This window comes from Lynx canadensis, chromosome E3 (genome assembly GCF_007474595.2).
Source record: "Lynx canadensis isolate LIC74 chromosome E3, mLynCan4.pri.v2, whole genome shotgun sequence".
Taxonomy (NCBI): domain Eukaryota; kingdom Metazoa; phylum Chordata; class Mammalia; order Carnivora; family Felidae; genus Lynx; species Lynx canadensis.
In genome coordinates, this window is record NC_044318.1 from 12,544,222 (window position 1) to 12,572,000 (window position 27,779).

General features: G+C 55.1%; 2 protein-coding genes across 2 annotated transcripts in view; one reads left to right on the top strand and one right to left on the bottom strand.

Moving 5' to 3' along the window:
• The first annotated feature begins 1,455 nt into the window (after window positions 1–1,455).
• NTAN1 (N-terminal asparagine amidase) lies at window positions 1,456–14,433 on the top strand. Its single transcript, XM_030301666.1, is given in 11 exon segments — window positions 1,456–1,497; window positions 1,499–1,552; window positions 7,668–7,770; window positions 7,847–7,912; window positions 8,191–8,299; window positions 9,960–10,033; window positions 11,175–11,228; window positions 11,729–11,782; window positions 12,619–12,716; window positions 13,579–13,691; window positions 14,076–14,433. Coding segments are annotated over 11 exon segments (948 nt in total). The 5' UTR covers window positions 1,456–1,470; the 3' UTR covers window positions 14,272–14,433.
• A 555-nt stretch (window positions 14,434–14,988) lies between these two features.
• PDXDC1 (pyridoxal dependent decarboxylase domain containing 1) overlaps window positions 14,989–27,779 on the bottom strand; it is a 50,459-nt gene continuing 37,668 nt past the window's right edge. The window contains 10 exon segments of the mRNA XM_030301663.1: window positions 14,989–16,720; window positions 17,191–17,295; window positions 18,255–18,351; window positions 18,446–18,538; window positions 19,490–19,611; window positions 19,911–20,029; window positions 20,893–21,064; window positions 22,830–22,935; window positions 23,857–23,945; window positions 26,084–26,147. Coding sequence (XP_030157523.1) covers window positions 16,461–16,720; window positions 17,191–17,295; window positions 18,255–18,351; window positions 18,446–18,538; window positions 19,490–19,611; window positions 19,911–20,029; window positions 20,893–21,064; window positions 22,830–22,935; window positions 23,857–23,945; window positions 26,084–26,147 — 1,227 coding nt within the window. The 3' untranslated portion in view covers window positions 14,989–16,460.

Below are 27,779 nucleotides of genomic sequence, written 5' to 3' on the forward strand. Positions count from 1 at the left end.
GAGGGGCCGCCGCGGCTTGAACTGGTTCCGGGAAAACAAACGCGTCAAAAATGCACAGCACTTTGGAGGAACATTGTGGGGAAAAAATTGGGAAGTTTCTTCGGAATTATATAAAAAGAGTTTTCTAAATCCTCTTACTATTGAAAAGCGGGCTTTTATTTGGGTAGGAGTTCCAGGGCCCATCCTGTTTGTCTGCAATGGGTGGGTCTTCCTTAATGAGAAGTGGCTAATTTATACAGGTGAGAAAGGACCAGGGACTTCTAAAGTGTCATGGGGGTCAGACTTGGCTTCTCGAACTAGCTGTGTGACCTTGAGCAAGTTACCTGGGCTCTCTGGGAGCTCCACGTTGAGCTGTAAAGTGGAAATGACCACCACCTCCTTGAGGGCTGGGAGGATTCAGTGAACACGCAGGGAGAGGCAAGTAGCTGTTTGGCTACCTGGGAGAAAGTAGGCAGGAAGCCCTTTCACGGGAGGGTCTTTTCAAGGCAAAGACACTTTCACTTCGTCCACATTGATTGCCTCCTGGTACCCGCTAAAGAGACCTGGAGAGGTACGGACAGCGTTTGCCCCCTGCCAGGTGTGGCTTATTATGGTGGCTTTAATTCTTGGTCCCAGAATCCCCTTGCGATGCCGCCGCAACAGTTCTTGTTCTGTGAGGTGGCTCTTCGCTTCACCACTAGTTTTGTAAAACTGCGTTTTGGTTAAGGTATGGTGAGGTCCGGTGTATTTAAGTGATATTTCCAAATCTCAGGATAGAGAGCCCCTAGGTCACGAGCCTTGCGCCGGGGGTACCTGTCCTTAGTAGGGACCGGACGGTACCTCATCGATGTTTACTCCCAGGGCTCTTGGCCCATCAGTGAGTGCCTGCTGTACGCCGAGCAGCAAGTGGTTACTGATGATTTCCTAATCATCAGTGGGGCTAGACTCTGTTTTCGCGGTTTCAGACGGCTTACGTTTATTCACTGAACCACAATCCTATGGAGCAGCAGCACAGCAGGTTCCCCAGCTCGGATTAACGTGCTCAAGGTCACAATGAGGAGTAGTAGAGCCGTGATCTTGAATGGAGGCAGTCAGACCCCAGAGCCCGTTCTTGGCCGGGACGGTTGGCTGATACGTGAACTAAGACTGAGCCGGGGGCACCCGGCGAAGGCTCTCTTCCAGAGCCCAGCTCCTCCCCCGGCTTTGACGCCCCACGCTTGGGGACTACATTTCCCAGCGCCCCTGCGGAGGGGGCGGGCCGAGGGCCGTTCTGCCGCGTTGGACTACATCTCCCATAGGGCCTTGCGGCCCGCCCCCGATTTCCTGAACCGCGCGGACCTGCGCCGCCCCCGTGGGACTTCACTTCCCGCGGCGCCCGCGGGGGGGGGGCGGGGCGCGGCACGGGCGGGGCGGCCCGGGGCGGGGGCCGCGGGCGGCCCGGGCTGGTGAGGCCGCCGCCTCCCTGGGCCTCAAGGGGCGCCGCCTCCGCTGATGCCGCTGCTAGTCGAGGGGCGGCGGAGTGCGGCTGCCGCAGTCCGCGGGGGACCTCGTGCGCGCCCACCCGCTTCTGGAGGTGAGCAGGGCCCGGGTGGGGGGGGGGGGCTCCGAGGAGGACCCGAGGGGACCTGCCGGACGCGCCCGACTCTCCTCACCCCCGCCGCCTCCAGCCGCTCCTTCCCGAGGCAGGGTTTAAACTTGGCGCAGCCGAGCCGCTCTCGGCACGTCAGGAGCCCTGGCCGCCGGCAGCGATCTTATGCCTTCGCTCGAGGCATCTGTGGGGCTTTCACCTTCCTTGGGCCTCCGAGGGCACGTGCCGAGGCCTCTCTTTGCCGGAGGAGGGGCCGGCGGCCCAGAGAGGTTAGGCGGTTTGCCCGAGGTCGCACAGCACCGCGGCTGGAGGGTGCCCGGGGACTCCCGACCCTGGGCAGAGGCGGGTTCCCGCTCGAGCCGGCTTGCCCGTTGAGGCCAACCGGGGCAAGGGCCCCTGCGCGGGGGCTCTCACGGGGGCCCACACACCGCGGGGGAGCGGCTTCCCCCAGCGGGGTTTCGGGGCAGGGGCACCCGGCCGCTCCCTCGGGCTCCCCTCCCCACGGGCCTCCGGGTAGTATTTTTAGCCGTAAGAAAGGGCCCTGCTTCTCCCCAGCTGAGCCGTGTTGAGGACCACGCCCTGATGGAAGGGTTGGGTTTTGTCTTCCTGCTTTTGTCCTCAAATAGGTCTCCGAACCCCTAATCCGTGCTTGTGCAGAGACAGTTTGGAAAGGGGTTCTCGAGTCCAAACCTTCCCCTTGTCCCGGATCTAGTTAGGGGGAAATCAGTCAGTTCATTGATTGGAGGGACATGCTGAGCCTCCACTGTATGTTGGGGCGCCGTGTTGACCTCTTTCCTACAATCGGGGCGGACTGCTTTACAGCCTAGTTAGAGGGTATGGTTTCTAATCACAAATGGCTCGAATACGCAAACTGTTAAGTGCCCTAAAGGTAGAATGCCCCTTTTCCCTCTGAACTGGGAAGCAGAGGAACTTGACAGTCTGTAGGCTCGGAGAAGGTATTTTTGAGGTTCCTCTGGGACCCTTGCGCGGTTTGTAATCACTTTGTCTGCATAGGTGTTTTTTTTGTTTGTTTTTTTTTTTTTTTCTATTGTCCCTTGATCTGTCCCCCAGAATGTAAGCTTCCTGAAGGCAGACGAAGTATGTGTCACTGTGTGTGTCCTCAGAGCCTGGGGCAGGCCGCTGGCAATGAATCTGCACTTTGTAATTTACTTGTTATATAAACGATGAGCGCAGTGACCCTGAAAATGACCTGAAGGCTGAGGAGTTACCGGGAAAAGGGGACCACGCTGTGATTCGCAGCTTCCATTTCGGAAAACAGGAGGCACCTTAGCCAGCACCCTCCTGGGCACTTAGCCGACATTAGGCCCTGTGGTAAGCGCTTTCCTTGGGCCACGTCGCCGGCACATTGTGAAGGAATGAAGTCCCAGTAGGACTCACCAAGGGGATAAACTTTCAGCTGCCTAAGGAGTTAAGGTGACGCTATCTTTATGTCTCTCGGGAAGTTTCTGTGATAGAAAGATCAGTGTCCAAGGCAGCACACTCCGTGTGGGGGGTGGGCTGGGGGGGGGGAGGGATGTGACAGGCCAGGGTGGCCTGCCCTCTTGAAAGGAAAGGCCGTGTCCTGGGGGCCGATTTGCATCACAGGAACCTGGGGGACGGGCCACTTAGCAGTCTTCGGGAAGAGAGATGGACGCATGGGAGAGATTCTAGTGGGGAGGAAGGAGAGACATTCTAGGTGAGCAAGCAAGACTGCCACCGAGCGCAGGGGGGAAGCGCCCCGAGGGCAGGTGGACTGGCCAGATTCCCTGGCGCAGAGAGGGTGAGGGGACGTGGAAGGTAAACGCAGGGAGGTGGGTCGCACCCGGATTAGAGGGGTTTGGTGGATCTTTCAAGGAAGGGGTGGGAGATGAAAAGTTTCATGCCTGTTTTTCTACAAGTCGCGTGTCCCCCTTTGTAGGAGAAAAGAAAACAGAAGTGTCACAAAGAAGAAAAAAAAAAATCATCTGTGAGCGTTACCGTTATTCATATTTTGGCAAACACCCTTCCAGAGGTTTTTCTTTGTGTGGGAATGAGACCCTTCTAGACACGAGAGCATACAACCTCTTCCGTTCTGTGATGTGTCTTTTTCACGCCACACAGCCGGTCACACGCAGGACCAGCGGTTACTAGCCTGTCCCTAGCCACGCCCAGCGCAGAATAGTCACGGCCGTGACGCGGTGGGACTTGCGCAGCCCCCGGGAGCAGGCGCCGTTGCCGCTCCCATTTTACAGATGAGGACTGTGAGTCGCAGAGAGGTGGAAGCGGGTTGCCCAAGGTCCCACATCCCCAAAGAGGCGAAGTCCCCATCGGGACCCTGGCAGGGTGCCTTTGAGTCTAGAACGCTGCAGTGCTCAGTGCGGTGGCCCCGGCCACGTAAGGCGATTTTCCGTGTAATGACGGTGAAAGAAAAATGTAAAAATCACTTCCTCAGTCCTACCAGCCACCTTCCAAGTGCCCCACAGCCACGTGGGGCTCGTGGCTACTGTACGAGGCGGGGCAGAATAGACGGCTGCCGTCACCGCACACAGTTCCTCTGGGCCGTGCTGTCCGAGAGCCTTTGCTCTCAGCCGGTCACCGGATGCTCGGCCAGCAGCGTTGGCTTAAGTGTGGTTCCGTAGAATTCCGCGATACGAATGCACCGCAACTTAGTTCCTGCTTCTAAGCACGGAGGATATTTATAAATCTGCTGTGTTAGAAACAGTCACGGAGCTGAATCTTTGTAAACCCCTGTAATTATTCCTGCGAGTGACATCGCTGGACTCCAAGGATTTCTGAGCAGGAAAGGGGCTGTGACAGAGCGTGTGTTGAAGCAGTGATGCTGGCAGCCACCGGGGAGGGCAGCGTGGACACGGGGGACCCCGGGGTCGGGACCCGGGCGGGCCTGGCGACAGCCACCCACGACAAACCTGCCGTCCGTTAATCCCTCACACGACCTGAGGAGCAGACGCACGATCCCCTTTTCCCAGAGGAGGAGAATGTGAAGAGCGGACGGAACAGAGCAGCAGGGGAAGGGGCACGTGATCGTTTTGTCCTAAGTGCCTGGGGAATTAGGGGTCCTCATGGCCCCAGCCCCACGCCAGAGGGTCACGTGTGGACAGCCCGTCAGCCAAGAATGGTTTTTACAGGTTAAGTGGTGGGGCTACAAAAATCAAAAAAACACTATTTCAGGGCACCTGGGCGGCTCAGTCGGTTAAGCGTCTGACTCTTGCTTTCAGGTCAGGTCAGGTCATGATCTCAAGGTTGGGAGTTCGAGCCCCGAGCCGGGCTCCGCACTGAGTGTGGGGCCTGCTTGGGATTCTCTCTCCTTCTCTCTGTCTCTGCCCCTCCCTCCTACTCTCTCTCTCTCTCTCTCTGTCTCAATAATTAAAGAAAACCGTTAAGAAAAAGTAGTATTACTTCATGACATGTGAAATTCAGTGAAGTTAATTCAGATTTCCGTGGCGCCCATAAATCAAGTCTTTTGGGGACACGGAGACATCCGTTTGTTTACGTGTTGTCCCTGCTGCTTTCAGGCTACACAGCAGAGCCTAGTGGTTGCAACAGGAGACCGCACCCCAGCAGAGCCCAAAATAGTTCCTCTCCGTCCCTTTTCGGAGGAAAGTTGCTGAGCCCCGGCCTAGGAGGGCAGCGCCGTGGGGCAGGAGCTGGAAGGGAGGGACTACTGGACAGGAGGCTTTTTCATGAATGTCAGTGTCCGGAGAGTATCAGAGGCCCAGAAAGCTGGCCAGTATTTCGGGAGGGATGGGAGCTGACGGAGTAGCTCTCTGTGTTTTTCCACAGAGGAGAAGTTGGCTGAACTTTTTTCATTCCTTAAAAGCGGAAAACCAAAACAACATGTTCTTTTCGCTTTGCGGCATCATCTCTTCTGATAATTTATGCTCCTGTCTGTCTGGGACACTGGGGGGGGAGGGGGAAGGGGGGAAGGGGGGAGAGGGCGAGGGTGGGGGGAGCTGGGCCGTTGGGATGTTTGCTCTCGGGCACGCAAGTGGCAGTTCACGCGCACACACGGCTTTGCCTTTGGGGGGGTGCCCCAGCGTGGACGTCTGTGGCCCCCATTGGCCCGGCCCCCCCCCCCCCGCCCCCGCCCCCGAAAGCACAGAGGCCAAGGTAAGTGTCCCGGGGCTAACGGAAAGGAAAGTGCGCGCTGTCCTGCGTCTAATTTCGAATCAAGGTGAGGTGACGAGCGTGTGACATGCAGAGCACCCGGGAGGCGAGGTGTTTACCGAGTTGCAGAACCGTGAGTCACGGCCAGTTCCTCCTGACCGCTGCGGCCGAGCCTGGCCGACTGACACGGCAGCTCACTTACTCCCACTTACTCCTTCTCGTTTGTTGAGGAGCCGCCGTCGTGCTAATGGCTGCCTTGCTTCCAGTTAACGAGAGTTTATTAAGAGAAGAAAAACTCTGGGTAACGAATCAAGCGATCTTTTTTTTTTTTTTTTTTTTTTAATATATCTTGTATCTTATTATTGATTAAGCAAGTGCCAGCCTCACTGGGCACACCATGCTCAGCCGTGGCGAGCGCCCGTGTGAGACCGTGAAGCCGGGGTCCTGGCCGGACCCCACCTACCTACTCTGGGTTTGCGCATTTGGGTCGCAGTCTGTTCTTTGAGTCGACTTGTTGCAAGTCAGGAGGAAGTAGTGACCCGTCTACGTACCCCGTGTGATGTAATTTCTTGTATCGATCTGGCATTTTGTGTTTTTTAACATTTAGTTTTGAGAGAGAGCACCAGCGGGGACAGGGCAGAGAGCGAGGGAGACACAGAATCCGAAGCAGGCTCCAGGCTCCGAGCCATCAGCACAGAACCCGATGCGGGGCTCGAGCCCATAAACCGTGAGATCATGACCTGAGCCGAAGTCGGCCGCTTAACCGACTGAGCCACCCCGGCGCCCCAGTGTGGAAGACTTTTTAAAAAAAATTCGAATTACAGTACAGCTGACATACAGTGACCTGTTAGTTGCAGGGACACAGTGCGGCGGGCGAGTCAACGCTTGCACCCACGACTCAGGGCTTCCTGCGTAAGAATTTCTGCCAATACGAAGTGAGAGAAGGTTTGGACACCTGATTCCAACACAGCCTTTTCATGAATTTGCTGATTTAGGACGGGCCCTTTCTGGTTGTCTGCCTCGGTCACGGCTCTGTCATAGCACATTTACAGAATCGGGACAAGGCGAGAGAGCAAATGCTAACGCACTCAGTCTGCCCTGTCTGACCGTGGCCGTGGCCATGCGGGTGAATCTCCTCGTGCTCCCTCCCACGTGGCAACACTTGAGCCTTGTGATCTTCACCGCAGAGTTATAACTTTTAAATTTTTGTGACGTTTATTCATTTTTGAGACAGAGCGTGAGCGGGGGAGGGCAGAGAGGGAGACACCAAATCCAAAGCAGGCTCCAGGTTCCGAGCTGTCAGCACAGAGCCCCCGACGCGGGGCTTGAACTCACGGACCACGAGATCATGGCCTGAGTCAAAGTTGGACGCTTACCTGACTCAGCCACCCAGGCGCCCTTATTTATAACTTTTAAAGATTTTTTTTTTTACACTTTTTGTCAGTTTGCATTTCAAAACCATCTTTCCTAGTCTTCATTTTTCCTGACTGTGCAATAGCGTGAGTCTCTTCGGCATAACTCACCTCTGTCGTTCCGAGCCACCCGGGTGTGTGCGTTGGTGGGGGAGGGAGGGAACTTCCCCGGTCCAGAGGTCCAGATTCCCAGCGTGGGGACGACCAGCTCGGGGGCAGGGACGGTGTCCGCCTCTCTTGCACAAGGGCCGTGTTTTCGGAGCCGGCCGGGCCCTCGGGCCGACGGTCGGCTTCCCTTCCCGGGTGCAGAGCCCTGGAGGGTCTCTTGCGCTTGAGGAGAAAAGGCCTGCACTCTGGTCCCTCAGGCGCAGGCGGAACGAAGCCCGGGAGCTCACCCGTCTCCTTTGCTCCGCCTCCCCCCACCACCCGTAGTGGCCGCAGCCCCGTTCCCTTGGCCTTTCAGCCTGGTGGCACCCCACAGAGCCCGCGTCTCCCGCCCAGGCGCACGTCGGGCCTCGCCACCCCTCTAGGTACCCAGTCATCACTAATTTCCGTCCCTCTTTTATCTTGTTTTAATCGAACAGGAAAGAGCCAGACTTCTCAGAGGTCAGTCTGTTCAGCAAGTGGGACCCCAGGGCCTTCTGTATGTTCAGCAAAGAGAGCTTGCAGCGGCCTCCCCGCAGGATGGTAGGTTAGGAAGCCGTGAATCGGGCGTCACCCCCCGGGGCTACTGGATGTTTCATTTTCTCTCTTTTCCAACCAGGCTCCATCTCCATCCTGGGTTCTGATGATGCCACCACCTGTCACATTGTGGTCCTGAGGCACACAGGTACGGCGAGCGAGAGGAAGGGCAGCGTTGCGTCTCTGCCCGCGACATTCCTGGTGTCCTGCCCGCAGCCGGACCCTGCCCTCCCCCCCTCCACCCCCCCAGTCCGCATGGCATCTCCCTGGTACCCGGGTCAGAAGGGTGGGCGGGGCAGCACAGATCCTCCTGGGTCTCCTTCCAGGGCATTGACAGAGGAGGCGTCTGAAGGGATGGGAGTAGATCTGGCTCGAGCACGGAGCCCTCACCCGGAGTAACGTGAGTCGTTCCCCCCTTTGCCTCAGGTAACGGGGCCACCTGCCTGACCCACTGTGACGGAAGTGACACCAAAGCGGAGGTCCCCCTGATCATGAGCTCCATCAAATCCTTCTCCGACCACGCTCCGTGTGGAAGGTGAGCGCCCCGTTCCCGTGTCCCGTGGTGCCGGGCCCCGCGCTCTGTCACGTAGAGGGGACGGCCGTGGCCGCCGCATGGAAGGTCACCGCCACGGCGACCGGCTCGTTCGTTTGGAGCCGAGCCGGCACGGCGTCGGTCCCTCGCCGGTGGCCGTGGAGCGAGCAGACCGGGTGGCGGGCGCAGGCTGGCCTGTGGATGAAGCTTTGACTTGGAACCTCAGCTTGTGTTTCTGCTCCCGTATCGTGGGATGCTCGCTCACGCGTCAGCGAATCCCAGATGCCTTCTCTTCGTTCGTTCGTTCCGGCAGCTGCTTGTCGGGTGTTTTCTCCCAGGGGGAGCTTGTTACAGGTGTCGGGGCCGTAGCCGTGGCCAGTAGACAGACACCTGCCCCCGAAGTGCCCTGAAGCAAGGAGGCCGGCAGGAAGCAAAACAGGGTGTTCAAGGGTGGGAAGGACCGGGGAGGCCGGGGCAGGGGGGTGCGGGTGAGGGTGCATTTTCCCACGGTGGCCCGTCAGGTGGCCGCCCCCTCCCAAAAGCTGTCACCCTGGAACACGGGACCTGGTCCCACGGCTGGGGGAGAGGGGCCCCCCACACACACCTGTGCCCCCTCCTGCCCCTCGCTGGGGAGAAAGTCTGGGGTGGCCACAGACCGGACTAGTCTGGTCATCTACACGTTCTCAGAATCCTAGGGATTTAACAAAAATAATAATAAAGCCCTTCTTTCTGGTGTCACTAGTGTCACATAGGCCGGGCCAGCAGTGTCATTTTGCGCTGGGCCCCCTGGTGCGGTGCTGAGACGTGGCAGGAGGGATCTTTGGTCTGTCCATGGAACGCTCGTGGTCGTGCCTTCCCAAGACTGGGAAGGCAAACCCGTGGCCCTGTGTCGAGCGAAGCCGTGGTGACCGCGGCTCGTCTGGCCCATTCGTGTTTGTGTGGGGCCACGTGATGCTTGTCCTCATGCCACTTCTGGCCGGTTCGGGTTCCTCCCTTGGGTTGTCCCAGGCTGTGGACGAGGGGGCTCGCAGACGAGGGGGGGCAGAATACAGGCTCAAGCACAGGAGTTTGAGAGCTGTGCTGTGCTAGTGTGTGCAGTGACAGTCCCCAGAAGGGCCACCCCGGGGGAGTAGCAGGGTTCCCCAAACCTGGAAAAGCTGGTGGGGGGGGGGGGTAAGCATGGCCTGTAGAAACCGACCTGGTTCCCGTCTTGAAATTGGGAGGCGACAGTCCCTGGCTCCGGGTTTGCTGGACAAGAGTGAGGTGAGCGGTCTGCCAGCCCCCCTTCCCGGCCCCGCACCCCGGTTCCCCTTAGGCTGAGATGCCGAAGAGGTTTCTCGAAGTGCGCCACAGCCCTATTCTAACCGAGCGGAGCGTCTTAAGCTCCGCATCGGGGCCGCTCGTGTGCAGGCGCAGCTCCCGTCCGCCATCAGCGCCCCCGGCCGCGTCCCCAGCGGCTCGCGCGGCCCTGGCAGCCTCCCCCGTTTCTCCCAGTGCCGCCCAGACGCGTCCTCCCCGCCGCGAGGCACGGAAGAGGCCCCGGGAGGAAGCGCCGCTGCGGAGCGCGGCTTCGTGGAGGCGGAGAAACCGAGGTCCCGAGCAAAGCCAGGGCGCCCCGCGGCCGGAGTGCTGGCCTCTGACCACCGTCCCGTCTCTTTGCCAGGCTGGAAGTGCACCTCGTGGGAGGCTTCAGTGATGACAGGCAGTTGTCACAAAAACTTACTCATCAACTTCTTAGTAAGTTCACGGTTTCCCCAACTTTGATGAAAACTTGCTCCCGCTTTTGTTTGGATCAAAACGCTACTTAGTGCACAGCCTCTCGGGGCAGCTGCTGGGAGCAGCCCGACTGGCTCGGCTTGGACTCGGACGGAGGGACCGAGCTACGATTCAGGGGCCAATGGGAGGGGGACGAGATTTTCCTGGAAACAGTAGTCGACACGGTCCAAGACGGTAAACGCTAGCGGTGAATAAGATGGTGAGCAGCCCTCTGGGCAGTGATGTCCGTTTTAACCTGCAGGAAAGTAAAACGCCGACGATGCCACCTTTTCCCGTTAAATTAGCGAGGATTCAAAAAAAGACCTCGTTCTGTGTCAACCGCGGCGAGGCGGGCCTACGCACCCAGCACTGGAACGTACGTTGCTGTAACCTGTCGGCAAAGCAATTTGGCCCCGTGGCCTAAGTCTTAACAAGGTTCCTCTCCTTTGCCCTGGTAATTCCCCTTCTGGGAATCTGTTCTAAGAAAATAATCTGCAGTGTGCACGGAGATTCATGCCCAAATGCGGGCGGAACATCCTTTACGTTAGCAAACAGTCTGATGTCCGTCAGCAAAGAAATTGTTACGTAGCCATTAAAAAGTACGTGAATCGCACGGGAAAGCACACGTGGCCGCAGAGTCAGGAGTACTTGTCTAAGAGGCGCGGGCTCGGCAGTACACGGACGGTAGGAAAGAAACACGGACTGTTAACTGCTGGGGTTGTGGGCATCAGAAGCCCGTGTCCTTGTACTATGAAAGACCCATGTACTTACACTTGCCTGTGTTTTCCACGTTTTTTTTTTTTTTACAGTGATCAAGTTTTTAGAATGGCTGGTAAAAAGAAAAAAAAGTTATTTAAGTAAGGGGTAAACGTTTTCGGAGTCTGCTGTCCCCACAAACCCCTGAGAAGGAAGAGACGAAGGGACAGCTTTGGTCACAGTTCCTTTTGGGCTCGAGGCTAGGGTTAGGGTTAGGGTTAGGGTTCCCTGGCGTCAGTTCACAGGAATCTGGCTTCCGCGCCCGGGCCGTGTTGTGGCAGAAACGGGAGTGGGACGGAGAGGGCCCGGCCCCATCTCGACTTGCTCAGCGGGTTTCTGATGTCCACTTTGAAACTTTTCATTGTAGGTGAATTTGACAGACAAGAAGATGACATTCACTTAGTGACGTTGTGTGTGACAGGTAAGTTCTGCCGTCCTTCCCCCAACAGCCGGCGCCCTCACCCTTAAAGCAAGACCTTGCGCACGAGCCCCTCAGCCACAGGAAAGCCCCCTCCGCCGCCAGTGGCCCACCCGCCCCCCCAAGCCCAAATCCCGCTCGGCCTCCGATGACATCCCGACCCCCACCCCCTTCAGCGCGGCCCCTCTTTCCTTCCTCGGGATTTTCAGACGCTTCCTCTGCTCCTCGGAAGGAGCCACCCACCACCACGCGTGGCAGGTGGCTGGTGGCTGAGCGTGTAGGGAGCCGGGAGGCGCTGACTCGGGACGCGGCACTCGTTTTGGTGGAAACCTGACGGCTCCGGTGGGACCTGGCAGGGAAACAGGAACACGGTCCCTTGCATGTCCTTTTTCCTCCCGTTGCAGTGTGGGCTCCCTGTTGGCCTCAGTTATAGAAAATGAAAGCAACTGTTCAGTTTTTCTTAAAAATCACTCCTTAAAAAGCATTTTTCTTCGTTTCGTTAGAACTAAATGACCGGGAAGAAAATGAAAAGCACTTTCCAATCATCTATGGCATCGGTAAGTAGTGCATTTCTTGGAGGCCCGGAGGCCGGGCCGCGCTCCCAGGGCCAGCTTGACCCTGGCTCCCTGTGCCGAACCGGGGGCCCCGGGCAAGCAGCTTGCCTTCTCTGACCGCTGCCCACAAAACAGAGACGTCCGCTCTCTACGGCCACCGGGGACGGACGAGGGTGGCGGCCGGGAAGCGGGGCCGTCTGCTCGCCCTTCTCCAGCCAGTCTCCGGGGCTGGGGCCGGGCAGGGGGTCGGTCCCCTCACACAGTGGGGAGCCTGGTGGGGTCCGGCGGGGAATAAGGGTCCTGCTAAGGAGAGAGCAGGCCAAGGAAAGGCCGGAGCGCTCTCCCGCCGCAGCCCCGGATCCCCGGAGGGGGAGAGCCGGTGAAACTTCCACCCGATGTGCGATGGCCGAGCAGGGAGCACAGGGGGTCACCGTACTACTGCCTGTAGCCTGGCAGAGGTGCGTGGCGGGAACATGCCCCCACCACCACCAGACCCGGACAGCACCCCAGGCCCCACTTCTGCCCCCGGCGCGGCCACGGCGCTGGCCAGGGAGGGTCTCCCCGCGCCGGCCTGAAGAGCTGGCGCTTCCCGGGGGAGGAGGTCGCCCCTTGGTCGGGCCGGGGCCCCGGCGGACACGGGCTTGGCCGTAAGGTGGCGCTTTCCGTCTGCACAAAGGGGAAGCCGCAGCTGCTCAGCGACAGCGGTCCAGCCATACCCCTCTTCCCCTTCTTGGGGCGACCGGCCACGTTCGGTCACCCGTGGCCGTAGACGTGGTGCGGCTGTGCCAACTTTCCACTTGTGCCTTTAGTCCATGAGGAGGACCTCTTTGTCCCCACAGCGGTCAACATTAAAACTGCAGAGATTTACAGAGCCTCCTTCCCAGACCGAGGCCCGGAGGAGGAGCTGCGTGCCGCCCGAGCTCTGACAGGAGGCCCAGTGAGTGAGACCCTCGGTGCTAAGGGGAAAAAAGGGGCGTCCCGCTCCAGAGCCTCACGTTTTATAGGCGTCAGGAACAAAACGTTTGTTTCTTGCAAGCTAGACCCCACTTCTCCGCTTTGAAGGCAGAGGTGTGAAAAAGAGAAGGCGCATTCAGATTCCTCACTGATGGAACGTTGACATTTTCGTTGGAGAGTGTGTGCGTTCGCGGTGATGTTTTGCCAAACCTTTAACGTTTGTCAGATGCCTTTGCTGTTTCTCGAGCAGGGTAATAGCCTTGACTTAGCTAATATTCAGAACTTGCTTTAGTCTCAGGAACCAAAAGCCAGGGTTGCTGGTTAAGCTGAAAACTACCATTGACAGATTGGGGATTTCAGGGAATTGATCGGCAAATAAGCACTTTCCTTGCTCCTGATGGGGCAGCCGGCACTGCGCGCTTTTAAGTTGCAAGGTGATTAGTTGCTGGGGCATAAGTAACGAGGAGGTGTTTTATGTGGCATTGAGGACTGTGGACTTGAGCCACACACACCTGGGTTTCTGTCCCAGCTCTCATGCTTACCGGCAATGTCGCTGTGGGCAAAGCGCCTGTCCGTTCTGAGCATCAGGTTTCCGACCAAAGTAGGAAAAATGCCGTCTTCCCAGAGGACTTTTGTCAGGACTAAACAAAAGCACGTACGTTACTCCCAAAGTACAATAGCAGACACACTGGAAGGGCTCCATAAGTAGCGGCTTTGGTTATTAGACCGTTTAAAGCAGCTCATCCCTCCACGTTAACGTGGGACTGCGCTGGAGCTTGCACTAATGGTGGGGTTCGAGAAGCAGAGAACGTTCCTTGAAATGTCCTCGAAATGCTCTTTTTCAGATGATTAGTATTTACGACGCAAAGACAGAACAACTTCGTATAGGACCGTACTCCTGGATGCCATTTCCACATGTGGATTTCTGGCTGCAGCAAGATGATAAGCAATACTAGAGGTGAGAACTTACAGGCTGGGGCGGTCTTAAATCTCCGCACCCTGGTTTCTTCATCTAGAAGAAGAAGACGGGTTTAGGCGAGAGCACAGCAGCCTTTCCTTCGGTGGGTGGGATTTACTTTTAGGATGCCTTCGGCAGACCCCATTTAACCTCTAGATCAGCCGAGAATAAGTAAGGTCCTGGCCGGGCATTTGCATGGGTCGAAGGAGTACACAGCCGACTGCTTTTTCCTCGTTAACGCAGTACACCTCCCGTCTTCCGTAACTTTACGACTTCTGTGTACGTGGTGACCTGAGACCATCCGGACTGTTTAAGAACCCAGAGACGCTTCGACAGTTTTGTCAAGAGGGTAACAGAGCCAGCTTATTCCTCTCTCAGACCCAGAATCTTGTTTTTCCAGAACCTCTCCACTTCACCTCTGGCTGAGCCACCCCACTTTGTCGAACATATTAGATCTACCTTGATGTTCTTAAAAAAACACCCATCTCCAACCAACGCACTGTTTCCCGGAAACAAGGCTCTCCTCTACAAAAAAAACGAAGATGGTTTATGGGAAAAGATCCCTTCTCCAGGAAGCTGAACACGGGCATCACCAAAGAGCAACTTTTGGCCTGAGAGACACCACCATGGGGACCGTGGGGCCTGGAAAGAATACGAACCAGAATCCGCATCCGCTGAATCTTAGGTCTCCTTCCTTACTGTCCTTCAAATGACTTTAAAAATAAAATCTTATTTTCGCGAAGGCATTTGTCGAGGTGTGCTTTCTGCTTTGCCGAAGGGGACGCCCGGCCTTGCCTTTTGGCACCGAGGGCCCAGGAGGAGCCGCCTGCCGCGTGATCCTGCAAGCCGCTGTTTCAGACTTGGGGTAAGTGGTTCTCTTCCTGCTAAATTAGGGAATCAAGGGAACATTATACATAAGCTTGTTTGAAAAATGGTATCTCAAATGCAGCAGAATTCCGTGAGAACGTATCCATCTCACAGAGGGGTTTTCTGGCCCCCAAATATTTCAGTAGCATGAATTCCAATTGCTACTCCACTTCCAGGTGAAGGAGATGAAAAGCCCAGAAGGAAAACCAGAATCTCATCAGACTGTTCTGCAACAGAAAACAATCTGAGACTCAACTTAATGTGAGAGTTACACGAAGCCATTGCGAAGTCTGCTCTAGGTGTGAGGTCATTAAAATGGCCACACCGTGATGTCTGCAGGTCAGACTTTCCGAGGCCTTTATTTCTCTGAAGTTGCTATCCTCGGGGGAATCGCTCTGCCTGATGACCATTCAGGAACTGAACCCACAGGTTAACAATTTCAAGAACCTTTATTGAAACCAACATTCAAATAGTATCTTAAGGGTGAAATTCCGTTTCAGCAAAACCAATTTAGCAATTCCAAATATATATAAAAACATTGAAAAATTAATCTTGTTAAAGGTGATAAGGTCCCCTTTCCCCATTTTATCTGCTATACTTCATTGCACCAAATAAACAGGGAAGACTTTTAATCATCTGCACCGAAAAAAAAGTTGCATTTTGACAAGTGCCAAAAGTCAGAAATCACATCAAATCGGTGTCTAATTATAGGCTTAATGTGGTGTACCTAAGGCTTCCAACACGACAGTCCCCAGCCCAGTGTGAACCCCCACCGTCTTGAGGCGTCCCAAAGCTTGACTTCACTGAACTAAAGGCTCAGGGACCTTTACCTATGAAAACGAAGAGGTGCAGGACTTCTGGAAAAGTACAAAGAGGCAGTAATTAAGCACTCGCTTCCAGTATCTCAGCAGTGGTCTGGCTTCACCAGACCGAGGGCCCAGGTTGTCTCTGAGGTGGGCCCAAAGGGGTGAGCTGCTCGTGGGGAGAAGCCACACACACTCCCATGTAAAACAGGTCAAAGGTATACTTATTTTAGGGTTGAAACGTAACTGGGTGCTCCACAGCAGAGTTAGTATCAGGTCAAGACTCGCGTCTGTCGGCTTTTCAGATATTAAACATAGAAACGAGCACAGTGTGTATCTGTGTGCCAATTTAAAAGCTTTACCAGTATTTAAAAATATACATATATATGGCCAAGAGTTTTACAGTTACTCTTAATAGATAATCCTTTAATTTGTCTACAAATAGTATATAAAGGGAGGAATGGACTCGGGGCAGAGGGAAGTTGCTTGCCCACGGCCCTGCCCCAGCCAGAGCGCACGCTCCTTTCTACACCTCGGAAGCAGCGGCGGGGGCGGCGGGAGCGGCTCGGGCTCAGGTCGGCATCGCGCCGAACCCGAGCCCGCCGTACCCCGCGGCCTGCCCACACTGAACGCTGACCCAAACAGATGGCGGAGACCGCGCTGCCTCTCCGGTGCAGCAGCACAACAGAGGACCCGGAAGGTTCTAGAGCTGACTTAACGAAAAGTTGTATGTAACCTCGTCACGGCTTACGCTTAGGTTTTAGGAAAATAAGCGCAAGCGTTTCAAGTGGCGGGCACTTGGAATTCTAAGTGTTCTTCGTGAACAACGAGTGTTTATGGGAACGTGGGGGAGAAATGGTACCACCTACAAGGACGTGGGCAGGAACCCCAGCTGTCATGCTACAGACCCATCCAATGAGACCAATCAACTGCCCGTCTAAAAAGCCTGGCTTTCAGGCACAGATTTGTGCAAAAATCCCAGCGAAGGACAAACAACAGTCATTTCTCTTGCGTTAGCTGTGGCACGGCTCACATTTTCAGTACAGCTTCATCTTCCCTGAAACAATACCCGGTACAGTCTCAAAGCAAACACTGGATTTTATCTTAAGCTCTCCGGTTCTTCTACCTGTGGACGGTCATCTTCCGGGCGCTGGGCCCCGTTCTGGAAGGCCCCCGTCCGCTCGGCCTCCTGCGGAGGGGGAGCCCCGGGGTGCGGCTCGGGGCCGCTAGGCTCCAGGCCATCTGGCTCCGGCGCCCCGGACAGATGCTCCAGCTTTTCTAAGTCTTCAACGTGACTGACTGAGCTGGTCTCGCTCAGAGCATCGGAACCTCTCAGAGACCTCTTAAAAGGCTTCTGGCCTAGAGAAAGATGCACGGACAGTGCTGAAAGCCCTCCGTCCAACAAGTGGTTGCTTTATTTAATCGCAACTGCTTCCGGAGACACCCCCGCGCCCCCCAGCTCTGAGGCTCCAAAGTGATGAGGTGAGAAATGAGAACCGACAGGACACCGACACGGCTCCCAAGGTCACGGTCAGGAGAAGTTCAGGCGAGTAAACACCAGGTTAAACACGATGCCAGTTCTCAAGACCCGAACTTCCCCCTTGGGCTGCCACGGAGAAAGTTCTCCCAGGCTGAAGCCCCAGGCTACTGAAATGGTTACAGGGACGGCTGGTCCTCAGTGAGGAGGAACAGGACATGGGGTCAAAGCACCAAGAAAACGCAGGAACACAGGTAACACCCAACAGGACAAGCCTCCCAAGACGCAAGGGTCTGTGTTCCCAAGAGAACCAACGGTTCTCTTCAGCCTTAACTCAGAAGACGCGCTGTACCTGGAAGTCTCTGCTTGGCGCGAGTGCCCGAGGGCGTCTGCGGCGGCGTGACCCCCGCGCCTTGCGCCTTGTAGACGTACGTGTGTTCAGTGGACTCCAGGGAGCCTGCGAGGAAGGGGAGGAGAGCGATGTGCAGAGGCCCCCGGCTCCGGCCGCCCTGAGAGCCGAACCCCCGCAGCCTCGTTCCCTGAGAAAGTCGCTCTGGCCGTTGGGCCTCGCAGGCGGGCAGGGCAGAGCCCCCGGCCGTCGGAAGCGCGCCGCGAAGGGAGAAAGCCAACCTCGCGGCCGCGCTCGCGAGGCCCAGCCCTGCCGGTGCGTTTCACCCTCACGTCCCCAGGTGTCCTGGGCACACTCAGCTCCGGCGTGGCCCACGCGTGCCTGGGGACCACGCCCCGGTGGGAACGGTACTGTAGCAGCAGGGACCAGACGGCCCTTGGCTGACGGCGGGCACTCGGAGCGACACGGATCCTCTGTCACACTCATGTGTGCTGACGGTTTCCGGGGGGGGGGGGGGGGGGGGGGGGGGGGGGGCACGTGCAGGGAACTGTCCCCCCAACACAGGGAAGAAGGGGACCTGGAGGCGCACGTCACCGTCCCCAAACCCCAGCAACCAGTCCTCCTTGCGGGGTGCCTGGTTCGAGATGAGCTGGTCCAGGGCTACAGACTGGACTACAATCTTATCACCTCCCGTCACCACAGCAGCCCCTTCCTGGGGCAAAGCACTCACGGGGACGGCAGGGAGTACTGACACCCAACACTGAACACGACGCCAGGGGCACTGGAGAGTCCCGACAGCTGAGTGGCCACGTTCGGACCGGCCCGCGGGAAGGGGGGTCTGCCGCGGATGGGGGGCAGGGCGGGAGGTGGGGGGGACCTGCTTCTGTGCTGCCGCGGCTGCTGCGGCGGAAGAGGGCAGACCCACCAGGCCTCCCGAGACAGACGCGGCCCCGGAGGAGCAGGAGCCGCGCGCGCGCACCAGGCTTCCCGGCTTGAGTGGGGGATCCCGGGAACCCGGTCACGACTCACGAGGTCAACGGGACCCGGGGCGGCGGCGGCGGTCCTACCTGCCGTTAAGTTGAAGGTTCTTCCCTTCTGTGAAGCTTGTACTGGAGAAAACCAATTGAGTACGGATCCCACGACAGGGATCTGCCGCAGCACCCCCTGCAGGGCAGAACCACCGCTCGTGAGCGTCCCGCCGGCCCGCTCCCGGCCTGGCGCCCCCGACGCCCCCTGCGAGTCTGCTGCCCAGCCTCACCTCTTCCAGCAGCCGCTCCTCGTTCGCCTTCCGCAGCTGAACCTGAGCTTCCTGAATCCCTTTCCGAACCACCTCCGTCATGTTTTCCAGAAGCTGTGGTAGGACCGAGAAAGGGATTACTTGTCTAAGCTTCCTGCCCGGGACCGAGAAGAACTATTAACACAGCACCAGGGACGCTTTTCAAAACTGTTAGTAAACGGAATTCTACACTTCTGGATGCCAGGGTACGAAGTAAAACCGGCGAGTGAACACAAGAGGACAAAATGCCCCGCTAAGGAGGAGACACCTTGGTGACCGGCCCCATCTGCCAGGAAAAGGAGGAGAGAAACCACCTGCCCGATGATCTCAATGTCCCATCCACAGAAAAGAGACACACGCGTCACAGTCATGGAAATGGGATCAGAAGTGACACAGCGGGTTGGGAGAAACTTCAGGAAGCCCACCCAACGATAAAGCCGGCTCCTCGGCCTCATGGCAGACTTCCCGCTCTCCCCCTCCCTAGCAGCCACGGGCCACCACGCATGCCTGTCTCCTCAGACCCATCCCGCTGTCGTCCCTCCTCTGCTCCTGAGTGATTCCTAGTGACTCACATGTCTGGTCTGCAGAACGTCCACCAGCTAGGTCTCCATGCCTGCTGGCCAGCAGAAGCAGGTCTATCCCTGGCGGGAAGTCCTGTCATCCGAAACACGTGCCTCACGCAGCCCCGGGTCCAGCTGCGACTGCAGTCTTCCCTCACCTCGTCGGGCAGATGCCACTGCGTCTTCCCCAAATGCTCAGCTACGCCTAACTTCTCCACGGCATTCGCCACCCTACTTGGCTACATGGACCTCTTCCCCCGAGCCACGAGCCCACTGAGGGCAGGGACTGCATCAAATGCTCGGGGGGGTTCTGGATTCCTGGTACAATGCTTGGCTCATTGGAACCATTTCTGCACTTTTTGGGAACGAACACGTATTTCTGAGGGTAGCTTCCTCCTTCGTGACCCCAGCTGGCTGCCCAGAGAAGACCCAGGAGAGGAACGAGGCACAGATTAGTCTTACAGACCCTTGAGTTTTCCTCGATTTCTCGGGCTGTGACCGCAATGGTCTCCACCAGTTCAGAAATGTCCACGTCGTCGCTTGCCATCCCAACGTAAATACAGCTCTTCATGCTTTTGTACTCCGGGCCTGTGGGAAGAGACCACCGCCTGCCTTGGCTCCCAAGTCCTCGGTCAGAAGGCTGCCTGGGGCCGCTCTCCTGTACAATGGCATGACCGCGCACAAAGGCACCTCCCTTACGGGGTGAGGACAAGGATACTAATGAGGACGTGGGTGCCCCAAGAGGCTGCAGAAGGGGAAGGGAGCTAGCTCACTCTAGAAAGAACTCAACTATCATTTCTTCCGAGGAAACAGAGCCCAACGGCCTTTAAGCCAGTTAGGAGACAGCCTTTGGAAGTTCATAGTGGACTTATAAAAGTAGTAGTTACCCATTTTAAATGTAAGGTCGGATTCCAGTTCATTTAACTTTTTCAGGAGTCCAGCATGGATTTTTTCCCCTTCCGGATCTAATTTCAAACTGCTCTTATCATCATTAGCATGTTCATACCTACAAACAATATCAAATAACAGTATTTCAGTCTAAAAGATCAAATGCCTCTTCAGACACAGGATTGCAGGTAGAGTATAAGCTACTGAAGTTTTCCAAGGTGAGTGAGACAAATGGGCACAGGAGCCACTCGGAGCGTCTCAAGGCAAGGAAGGTACAAGTCTCCAGTCCACGAAGCTCAGGCCAGATCTGGAAGCCTCATCGTTTGTAATCGAATCACGGAGTCTTACGGCCCCTGGGTGGCTGTCGGCTGAGCACCTGACTCTCTTGATTTTGGCTCCGGTCACGATGCCAGGGTCAGGGGACTGAGCCCTACGTCGGGCTCTGCACTGAGTGTGGAGCCTGCTTAAGATTCATTCTCTCTTTCTCTCTCTCTGCCCTTCTCCCCTACTTGTGCTAGCTTGCTAGCTCTCTTAAAAAAAAAAAAAAAAGCCAAGCAATTAGGGGCCTTCCCTCCTGGAAGGAGAGGAAAGCAGGCACAGGGCTAAGGGTACACGCAGCACTCCAGGGGACCGAGCGACGTGCCCCACCGGCGAGCTGGTTCTCAGTCTTAGGGAGCCGTGCTGCTCCGTACCCCACGGTAGTAACCGTCCGTCAGCTGTGCACTTGTACGGTCTCCCCAGTAACCTGCAAGCCGGCACAGAAAGTACAGCGACAACTATTTCACGAGCGTGAGGGCGGCCACACTGCCACCGCGCTGGGCTTTCCTACGTGTCCAAAACATCTCGCTGCATTTCCAGGGGACACCGACACCGTGACCTCACATATTCACCTGCGATTTCCAAGCCGGTCCACAAAATGACCCGCCAACAGTCTTGACACGGCTAAGAAGAGTCAACCCCGCCAGGAGGCCGAACCCGTACCTGACAACCCCTATTCCGGGCCAGTTGGGGTCATCGACGTGTAAGAGGCCCGCGGTCCCTGTCACCTCCTGCTTGAACTCCTCCCGCAGCTGCAGCGTGCAGGTCAGGACCGGCAGCTTGCTCTGGATGCAGGCTACCAGCTGATCCACGTCCTCTCCCCGAGTTCCTAAAACTGAGAACGACCCCGGGCGTTAGCGAAGAGCGGGAGGAAGGGCTCCCACTTCCGCCGTCAGAAAGGTCAGCGGCCGCGGGGCCTCCGTGAGCTGGAGCAAAGGTGTAACCTAAAAGCCGCTAAGCCCATAGGGAACATCGGTGTTAACGACTGAGGCAGGTGGCATCCGGGCGCAGACGCCGTTCTGTCTCGCGCCCAAGAGAAGACCAGCCCCTCCGTGTGACGCAAACTCTCAGTCTCGGCCCAGGACTCCGCCGGAGTCTACGCACAAGGCTCCTCGCGCAGGCTACGAAGAGGCACGCACGGTAGCATCCCGGAGAGAGAGGGATTCCGGCAGGCGTGTGTGTGGGGCAGCAGGAGGGCGGGGTGATGACAACAGCACCAAGGACAGCCCGAGAGCCCCTGGGGCTGCAGGGAGCCCACCTCGCTGCCCCTCGCTTGCGACTCAAATGTGGCAAGTGACTACATTAAGCCTCAGTACGTGATGCCCGGCCTGGGGGCCGCCGGACCCACTGGCCTGTTCTTCGGCTCAGCGCCCGGTCCCACGGGAGGGACTTCTCCGGCCATGGCTCCCTGGAACCAGGGTGCCACTCTGGCCTACGGCACCTGGTCTCCCAGTGTCGGAAGTGGGATGACCCCAGGGGCGGCTGGCTTCTCCCCTGGTGCTGCTTCGGATGCCAGCGGCTTCAGCCCGGGCTACTCCCGGCATGGTCCCCCTCGCCGGGCTCCCAGGGCCCCTCGAGCCCCTACGTCCCCTTTGCCAGGTGGTGCCACATCTCCAGGCCACTCACCCACATCTCCTGCCTACGAGCCTCGCTCCCCCGGGGGCCACACACCCCAGAGCCCCTCCTACTCCCCGACCTCTCCGTCCTACTCTCCCACCAGTCCTAACTATAGCCCCACGTCAGCCAGCTACTCCCCAACTTTGAGATCTGGATGCCACCGGCCATCTTCATGATGGGCTTTTCTTGGCAGGACAGTTACCCACGTTTCCCTATACTGAGGTCTTTGGGGTAAATATCTTTCCAAAATGTTGAAAACATTCCATGAAAAAACAGCAGACATTTTTGAAAATCTTCACCTTGGAAAAAAAGATAATCAGATTTTTAATCTGATTTTTAAGACCTACTCCACTATGGCAAACACGAGTCCCCCTAAGACATTTCACACATGTGATCTGGTTTCAATCTTCACACGGCTACAGTGAGGCCGCGGGAACAGTCCTGGAGGAGAAGCTCGCTCAAGATCCCACACGCGTGAAACGGCGACAGAAGTATATGCGCCCAAGACTTTCTGTCGCACAAGCCCACGCATCTGCCGCTCTACCGCTTTCCCAAACACCTAAACGTGGAGGCCCTCAACCTTCTCTGGTCCGCCCTAATCACCAGGGGAGCTTTAAAAAATAGAGACGCGTGGGCTCCATGCCCCATGGACCAGAATCCCCGGGGTGGGGCCTGGCCACCGGCAGCTGGCAAAGCTCCATGGGTGAGTCTCACGTGAGGTGTGGCCGGAGAACCACGCAAGGGAAGACGAAGGGCCACAGGACGCCAAAACATAGGAACTCCAGTGACTTTAGAAGTCTACTTCTGGGAAGTTCTGCTGGAAAGCTCGTCTACCCAAATTTAGCCCAAAGGCAAAGAAAAAGCCTCTTCAAAGAAAAGAGTATCACAAGGGAAAGGAAACCAGGCCACAGCATGGATCTGAACGGACACGTCAGTGTCGCTCCCGGAACAAGGGAGGACAACCGTGGAGAATGGCTGGTTACCTGCTGCTGTCGTCAGGGGGCTGAACCGAATGCACACACCCTCCACTTCCAGGTCCATGACGGTGAGGCCGCTCGCAGGCACCAGCTGCTTCAGCTGCTCTCCCAGCTGCGGGGACACGGGCAGAGTGACAAGGGACTCCCGGCTCCCCCCACAGGCCCTCATGCGCTCAGCCCCAGACCCAAGAGACTCCCGGGGGCGAAGTTCCCTGAATCTTCTCATTCTCTTACTTACGGCAACTTTTTTTTTAAAGAGACTAAGTTTTATGTTTTTAATTACTAAAAAATAGAAGTTCATTGTAGGCAAATCTAGGAAATATGGGTAAACCCAAAGAATAAGATAAAATGACCCACAACGCACCAGTGAGAATACCCACTGTTGACACGTAATATACCCATCCCGTTCTGTCTCTATATTTTCTGTCGCCAGCGAACGTTTTGTTCGACATGCTGTGTGGTAACCTGCATTTTTTCCTATAATCTGCGATGACCATTTCCTTCCTGCCGTATACGTCCAGCTAAACAGTTTATTCCGGCTGTTTCGATATCACGGCACAAACGTATCCTAACTTCCTCATGAAGCCCGAGGCGGGGCAGGAGCCCGTTATGCTAGGACCGACACAGCTGTGGTGGACGCCCTGACACAAAAACCCCGGAGGCACAATTTCAGTGTCCCGAGGCAGCCACAGCACAGTGCGTTCGGTCCACACCGTCAGGTGCCCGGTGGTCAGGTGGCTCTGGCTCTCGGGCCTCCTGACATCGCTCCAGGCGCCCACCACAGCCGCGGTCCCCGTCGTGCGGGTAGTCTGCGGCCTTACTACGTAGCAGCAAGGAAATGGTCACGAGGGAATGATTCTGCAAGGCCCTGCCGGAATTCGCGCGGCATGCCGAGCAGTGACGTGATCAGAGGCCCTGGAAGGAAGCCCAGTGCCTTTGCAGAAGTATCCTTCCTACGGGCCCGACTTCCCAGACACGTCCACGCATCACTCCATCTGGGATGCAGACGAGAGCACGTGGCCCCCGTTCTTACCCAGCGGTTCAGGGCATCACAGGAATGTCTCTCCCGGCCGACCGTTGAAGGTGCCATGTTAGGCACCGGGACAGTTGTCGGCACTGGATCTGACACCAAAACACAGAAAAGAGGGTTCACCTTCCGGAAACACAGCTCCACACACGCTCCTCAAAGCCCCTTTCACTGAGCTCCCAACACTAACCCGGGGAGAAAAGCCTCAAATACTACAGAAATCAAGTGCTGACGTCACAGGGAATGGATAGAAAAAAATGAGTACGTACATACAGGTGTAGTGTTGTCCATCCTTAAAAAGGAAGGAAATTGTCCCGTGCCCAATACAGATGAAACGTGAGGGCGTTACATCAAGTGAAATAAGCCAGTTACACAAAGACTCACACTGTATGATTCCACTTCTATGGGGACCCTAAGGTAGCCAGACTCAGAGACACAAACTAGATGGTGGCTGCCAGGGGCTGGAGGGGAGTGTCTAAGGGGTGTGGAGTTTCAGTTTTGCAAGACGTACAAGTTCCGGAGGGCTGCTGAACAACCACGTGAATCTGTGCAGCATTACTTAACTGTACACATTTTACCACAAGTAAAAATTTTTGCATGTGTTTATCTTACAGAAGGGTTTTTTTAGCTTTATTTTAGAGAGACAGAGTGTGAGTAGGGGAGTGGCAGAGAGAGAGGGAGACACCGAATATGAAGCAGTCTCCAGGCTCCGTGCTGTTGGTACAGAGCCGGATGTGGGGCTCGAACTCATGAACGGGAGATCATGACCTGAGCTGAAGTCGGATGCTTAACCGACTGAGCCACCCAGACGGCCACAGGAGGGGATTTAAGCTTCCACAGTTTTTTTTTCTCGGGGAAAATGTAACACCTGAATACTGTCTCACAAATAGAATTCTTAGTCTCATTTGCGAAGTTTTTCTTTAAAGGAACTTCCAGAGGAAATCAAAATGTAACACTGTCAGTTACCAGCTAGTCTATCAACCCCTATGTGAGGGAAGTCAGAGCACCTGAGAGCACCCCAAGCGGGCCTCACAACAGACTTCTCCTCCTTTCAAATGGCCAGGGCGCCTACTCCTGCCAGGCGGTGTGCTGGGCACGCCAGGTATAAGGAAGTGTCATCTAGCTGTTTACATTCTACTGAAGAACTACCATAAAGAAAGAACTGAAATCACCCATATATTGTGTTGGTGCCATGAAAGAAGGCGGGGACTCCGATACAGCATGATGGAGTCGCCTTAGCATGGACAGGGAAGGCCTCTCTAAGGAGGTGCACCTAACGGAGACCTGAATGGTGATAGGGAGCCAGCCAGAAGAAGAGTGAAGGGGAAATGTGCTCGAGGTAAAGGGAAACAGCAAGTGCAAAGGTCTTGCTCGAGGAAAAGGCACAATATTCTAGAAACTCAGAGAAGACCAGTCTAAGTCACAATGATCGAGAGGAGAGGTGGCCTAAAAGGAAGTCAAAGAAGACGGCAAGGGCTGGACTCCATAGGCCTTACAAGGCCTGGTACTGAGCCTGGACCTTATTCACTAGAAATAGTAAGAACTGAGGGTCTGGGCAGCGGAAGGGCACGAATGGATTCCCACATGTACTGCCCAGTCTGACCGCATGCAGAGAATGGGCTGGAATGGGGTATGTGCAGTACACAGAAGTGACAGATCAGTCGAGCGAGGACCGCGGCTGTCCGGGTGAGAAGTAACGGTGCCCTTGAACTAGGCTGGTGGCGCTGGGGGCACCCTGTAAAAATAGAGATTCCTGGATCCAACCTCATGAATCAAAGTATCTAGGAAGTAGAGCCCCCAAATCTCTATTTTCTTTTCTTTCTTTTTTATGCTTTAACCTAGTTTGTTTTAAATAATTTAAAATATAGTGTAAACATACATTAAACACGATGGCAAATGAGCGTGAAAACATGAGGTTATTTGTGTGTGTGTGTGTGTGTGTGTGTGTGTGTGTGTACCCCGTGCACGCATCCTGGTCTCTCTTCCACTCATTCTAGCACTAGGTCTAGGGACTGGCATTTGGAAACCACTGGTTGATCACAGGAAACTATCACTAAAATGCTATTAAGGCACTTAGGACCAGAATTCTTGTGAAATCATTAACATTTTCTGAAAAAAATGATGACTGCAGATTTTAGCAGTCAAAATATTTTGGACTACTATGTAACTTGAAATGGTTTAAAATCCAAGCCCTTAGATACAAATACAAAAATTATGCTTTTAAGTCACCTACCTGAGCCTGGTAATTCCTGGAAAAATCTGAACACCACTACTGGAGAGCTGAGCTCATCTTCCACCTGAAAATACAATCTGATGTTACCAATTAACATACATCCAACACATGCAAAATGAAACAGTGAGTTTGAAAAGCAGGCTACAGATAGCATAGGTTCTTCATCAACACGTAAAATTCAAAGGTAATTTCAGTTGCTACAGAAATAGAAATCAAGGGTTTAGTAAAATTCCTAGAAATAATTATAAGCCGGTTCGAGAACACATTCCTGGATTATGACATCTGACAGGGGTATACTGAAATTAAGGCAGGAGCAAACTGTAATAATAATAAACAGAGGCCTGCCATTAAAGATCAAAGAAGAGGAAAAAGAAGAACCAGAATCAGTGTTGGGAGAGTGGAAGCTTTGAACAACCTAGAAATTATGCTAACTTAAGCAGGACTGAAACTTTAAGAAAAAAATTTTTTTTAAATGCTTATTTATTTTTGGACAGAGTGTGAGCAGGGGAGGGGCAGAGACAGAGGGAGAACAGAATCCGACGCAGGCTCCAGGCTCCGAGCTGTCAGCACAGAGCCCCACGAGGGGCTCAAACCCACAAACCATGAGACCATGACCTGAACCGAAGTCAGACGCTTAACCGACGGAGCCACCCAGGTACCCCTGACACTTTTTATATAGTCACAAACAAACAGAGGAAAAATCCTTTCTTCTCACTTTGTAAAACTTTGTTAAAACAGGATGTAAGTCCTGCTGGTAATGAAGATAAACAGTCTAGAGCTGAGTCTAAGGATATCCTAAATCACTGAAGTGGTACTTATATTCAGGACAGGCGTCCTTCATTAACTTCACTAATGACTAACTTCATTAGCAGATTTCATCACAGATGAAAATGTTCACTGCATGAAGCCAAGCCAGCACTAAGTTCACGGACGCCATCGAACAGTGGAGCGGCTCATCAGCTCCACTACGGGGTCAGGATACAAAGGGAACAGCAATGTCTTGACAGAATATGGCACACAGGGACAGATGTGTAAGCACTCAACAGTTCTAGTTATAAAGGCCTATTTTCCACGGCTCTGCATGTGATGTCTCCCTAGTGGAAACGCTAACTTGCAAAGCCACGAGGAGCTGGCCCAAGGTCTGCGCTGTTAACCTGTCAACGGAACACAGGGATGTGCTTTAGGCCAAGCAAGATGTGTATCAAATTTGCCACCTTATTAAGCTGATTGCTGTGTTACTATCTATCATCTCCTTTAACTTTCACGTAAACATAAATCTATTAATGCTTTTTTTTTCTCTTAGTACCTTTTAACACTTGGAGAGCCTTAATATCTAAATAGAATGGAGTAAATCCAAGAAGGATATAGAAACAAAAGCAACAAATTCTACGCCCATTCCCCCAACCTCAGTCAGGATGAATGAAGCAGGATGATCTGAGTAACCAGACTTCTATATATAGTCTAATACAGTCTTGGTTTCTTATTTCTTTGAGCTCATGGACTCAAATGTCAGTGCATGAGAACTACTGTACTGGTTATAACAGAGAATTCTGGCTCTAGCAAACATGGCCAGACTGAAATGCTGGATTACATATACCAAAACCAAAAAAAAAAAACCCCCCAAAAACCAAAAACCCAACATAACCACTGCTAAGCTCACAAAAAACAGTGAATCGAGAAGAAAACAAAGAATATC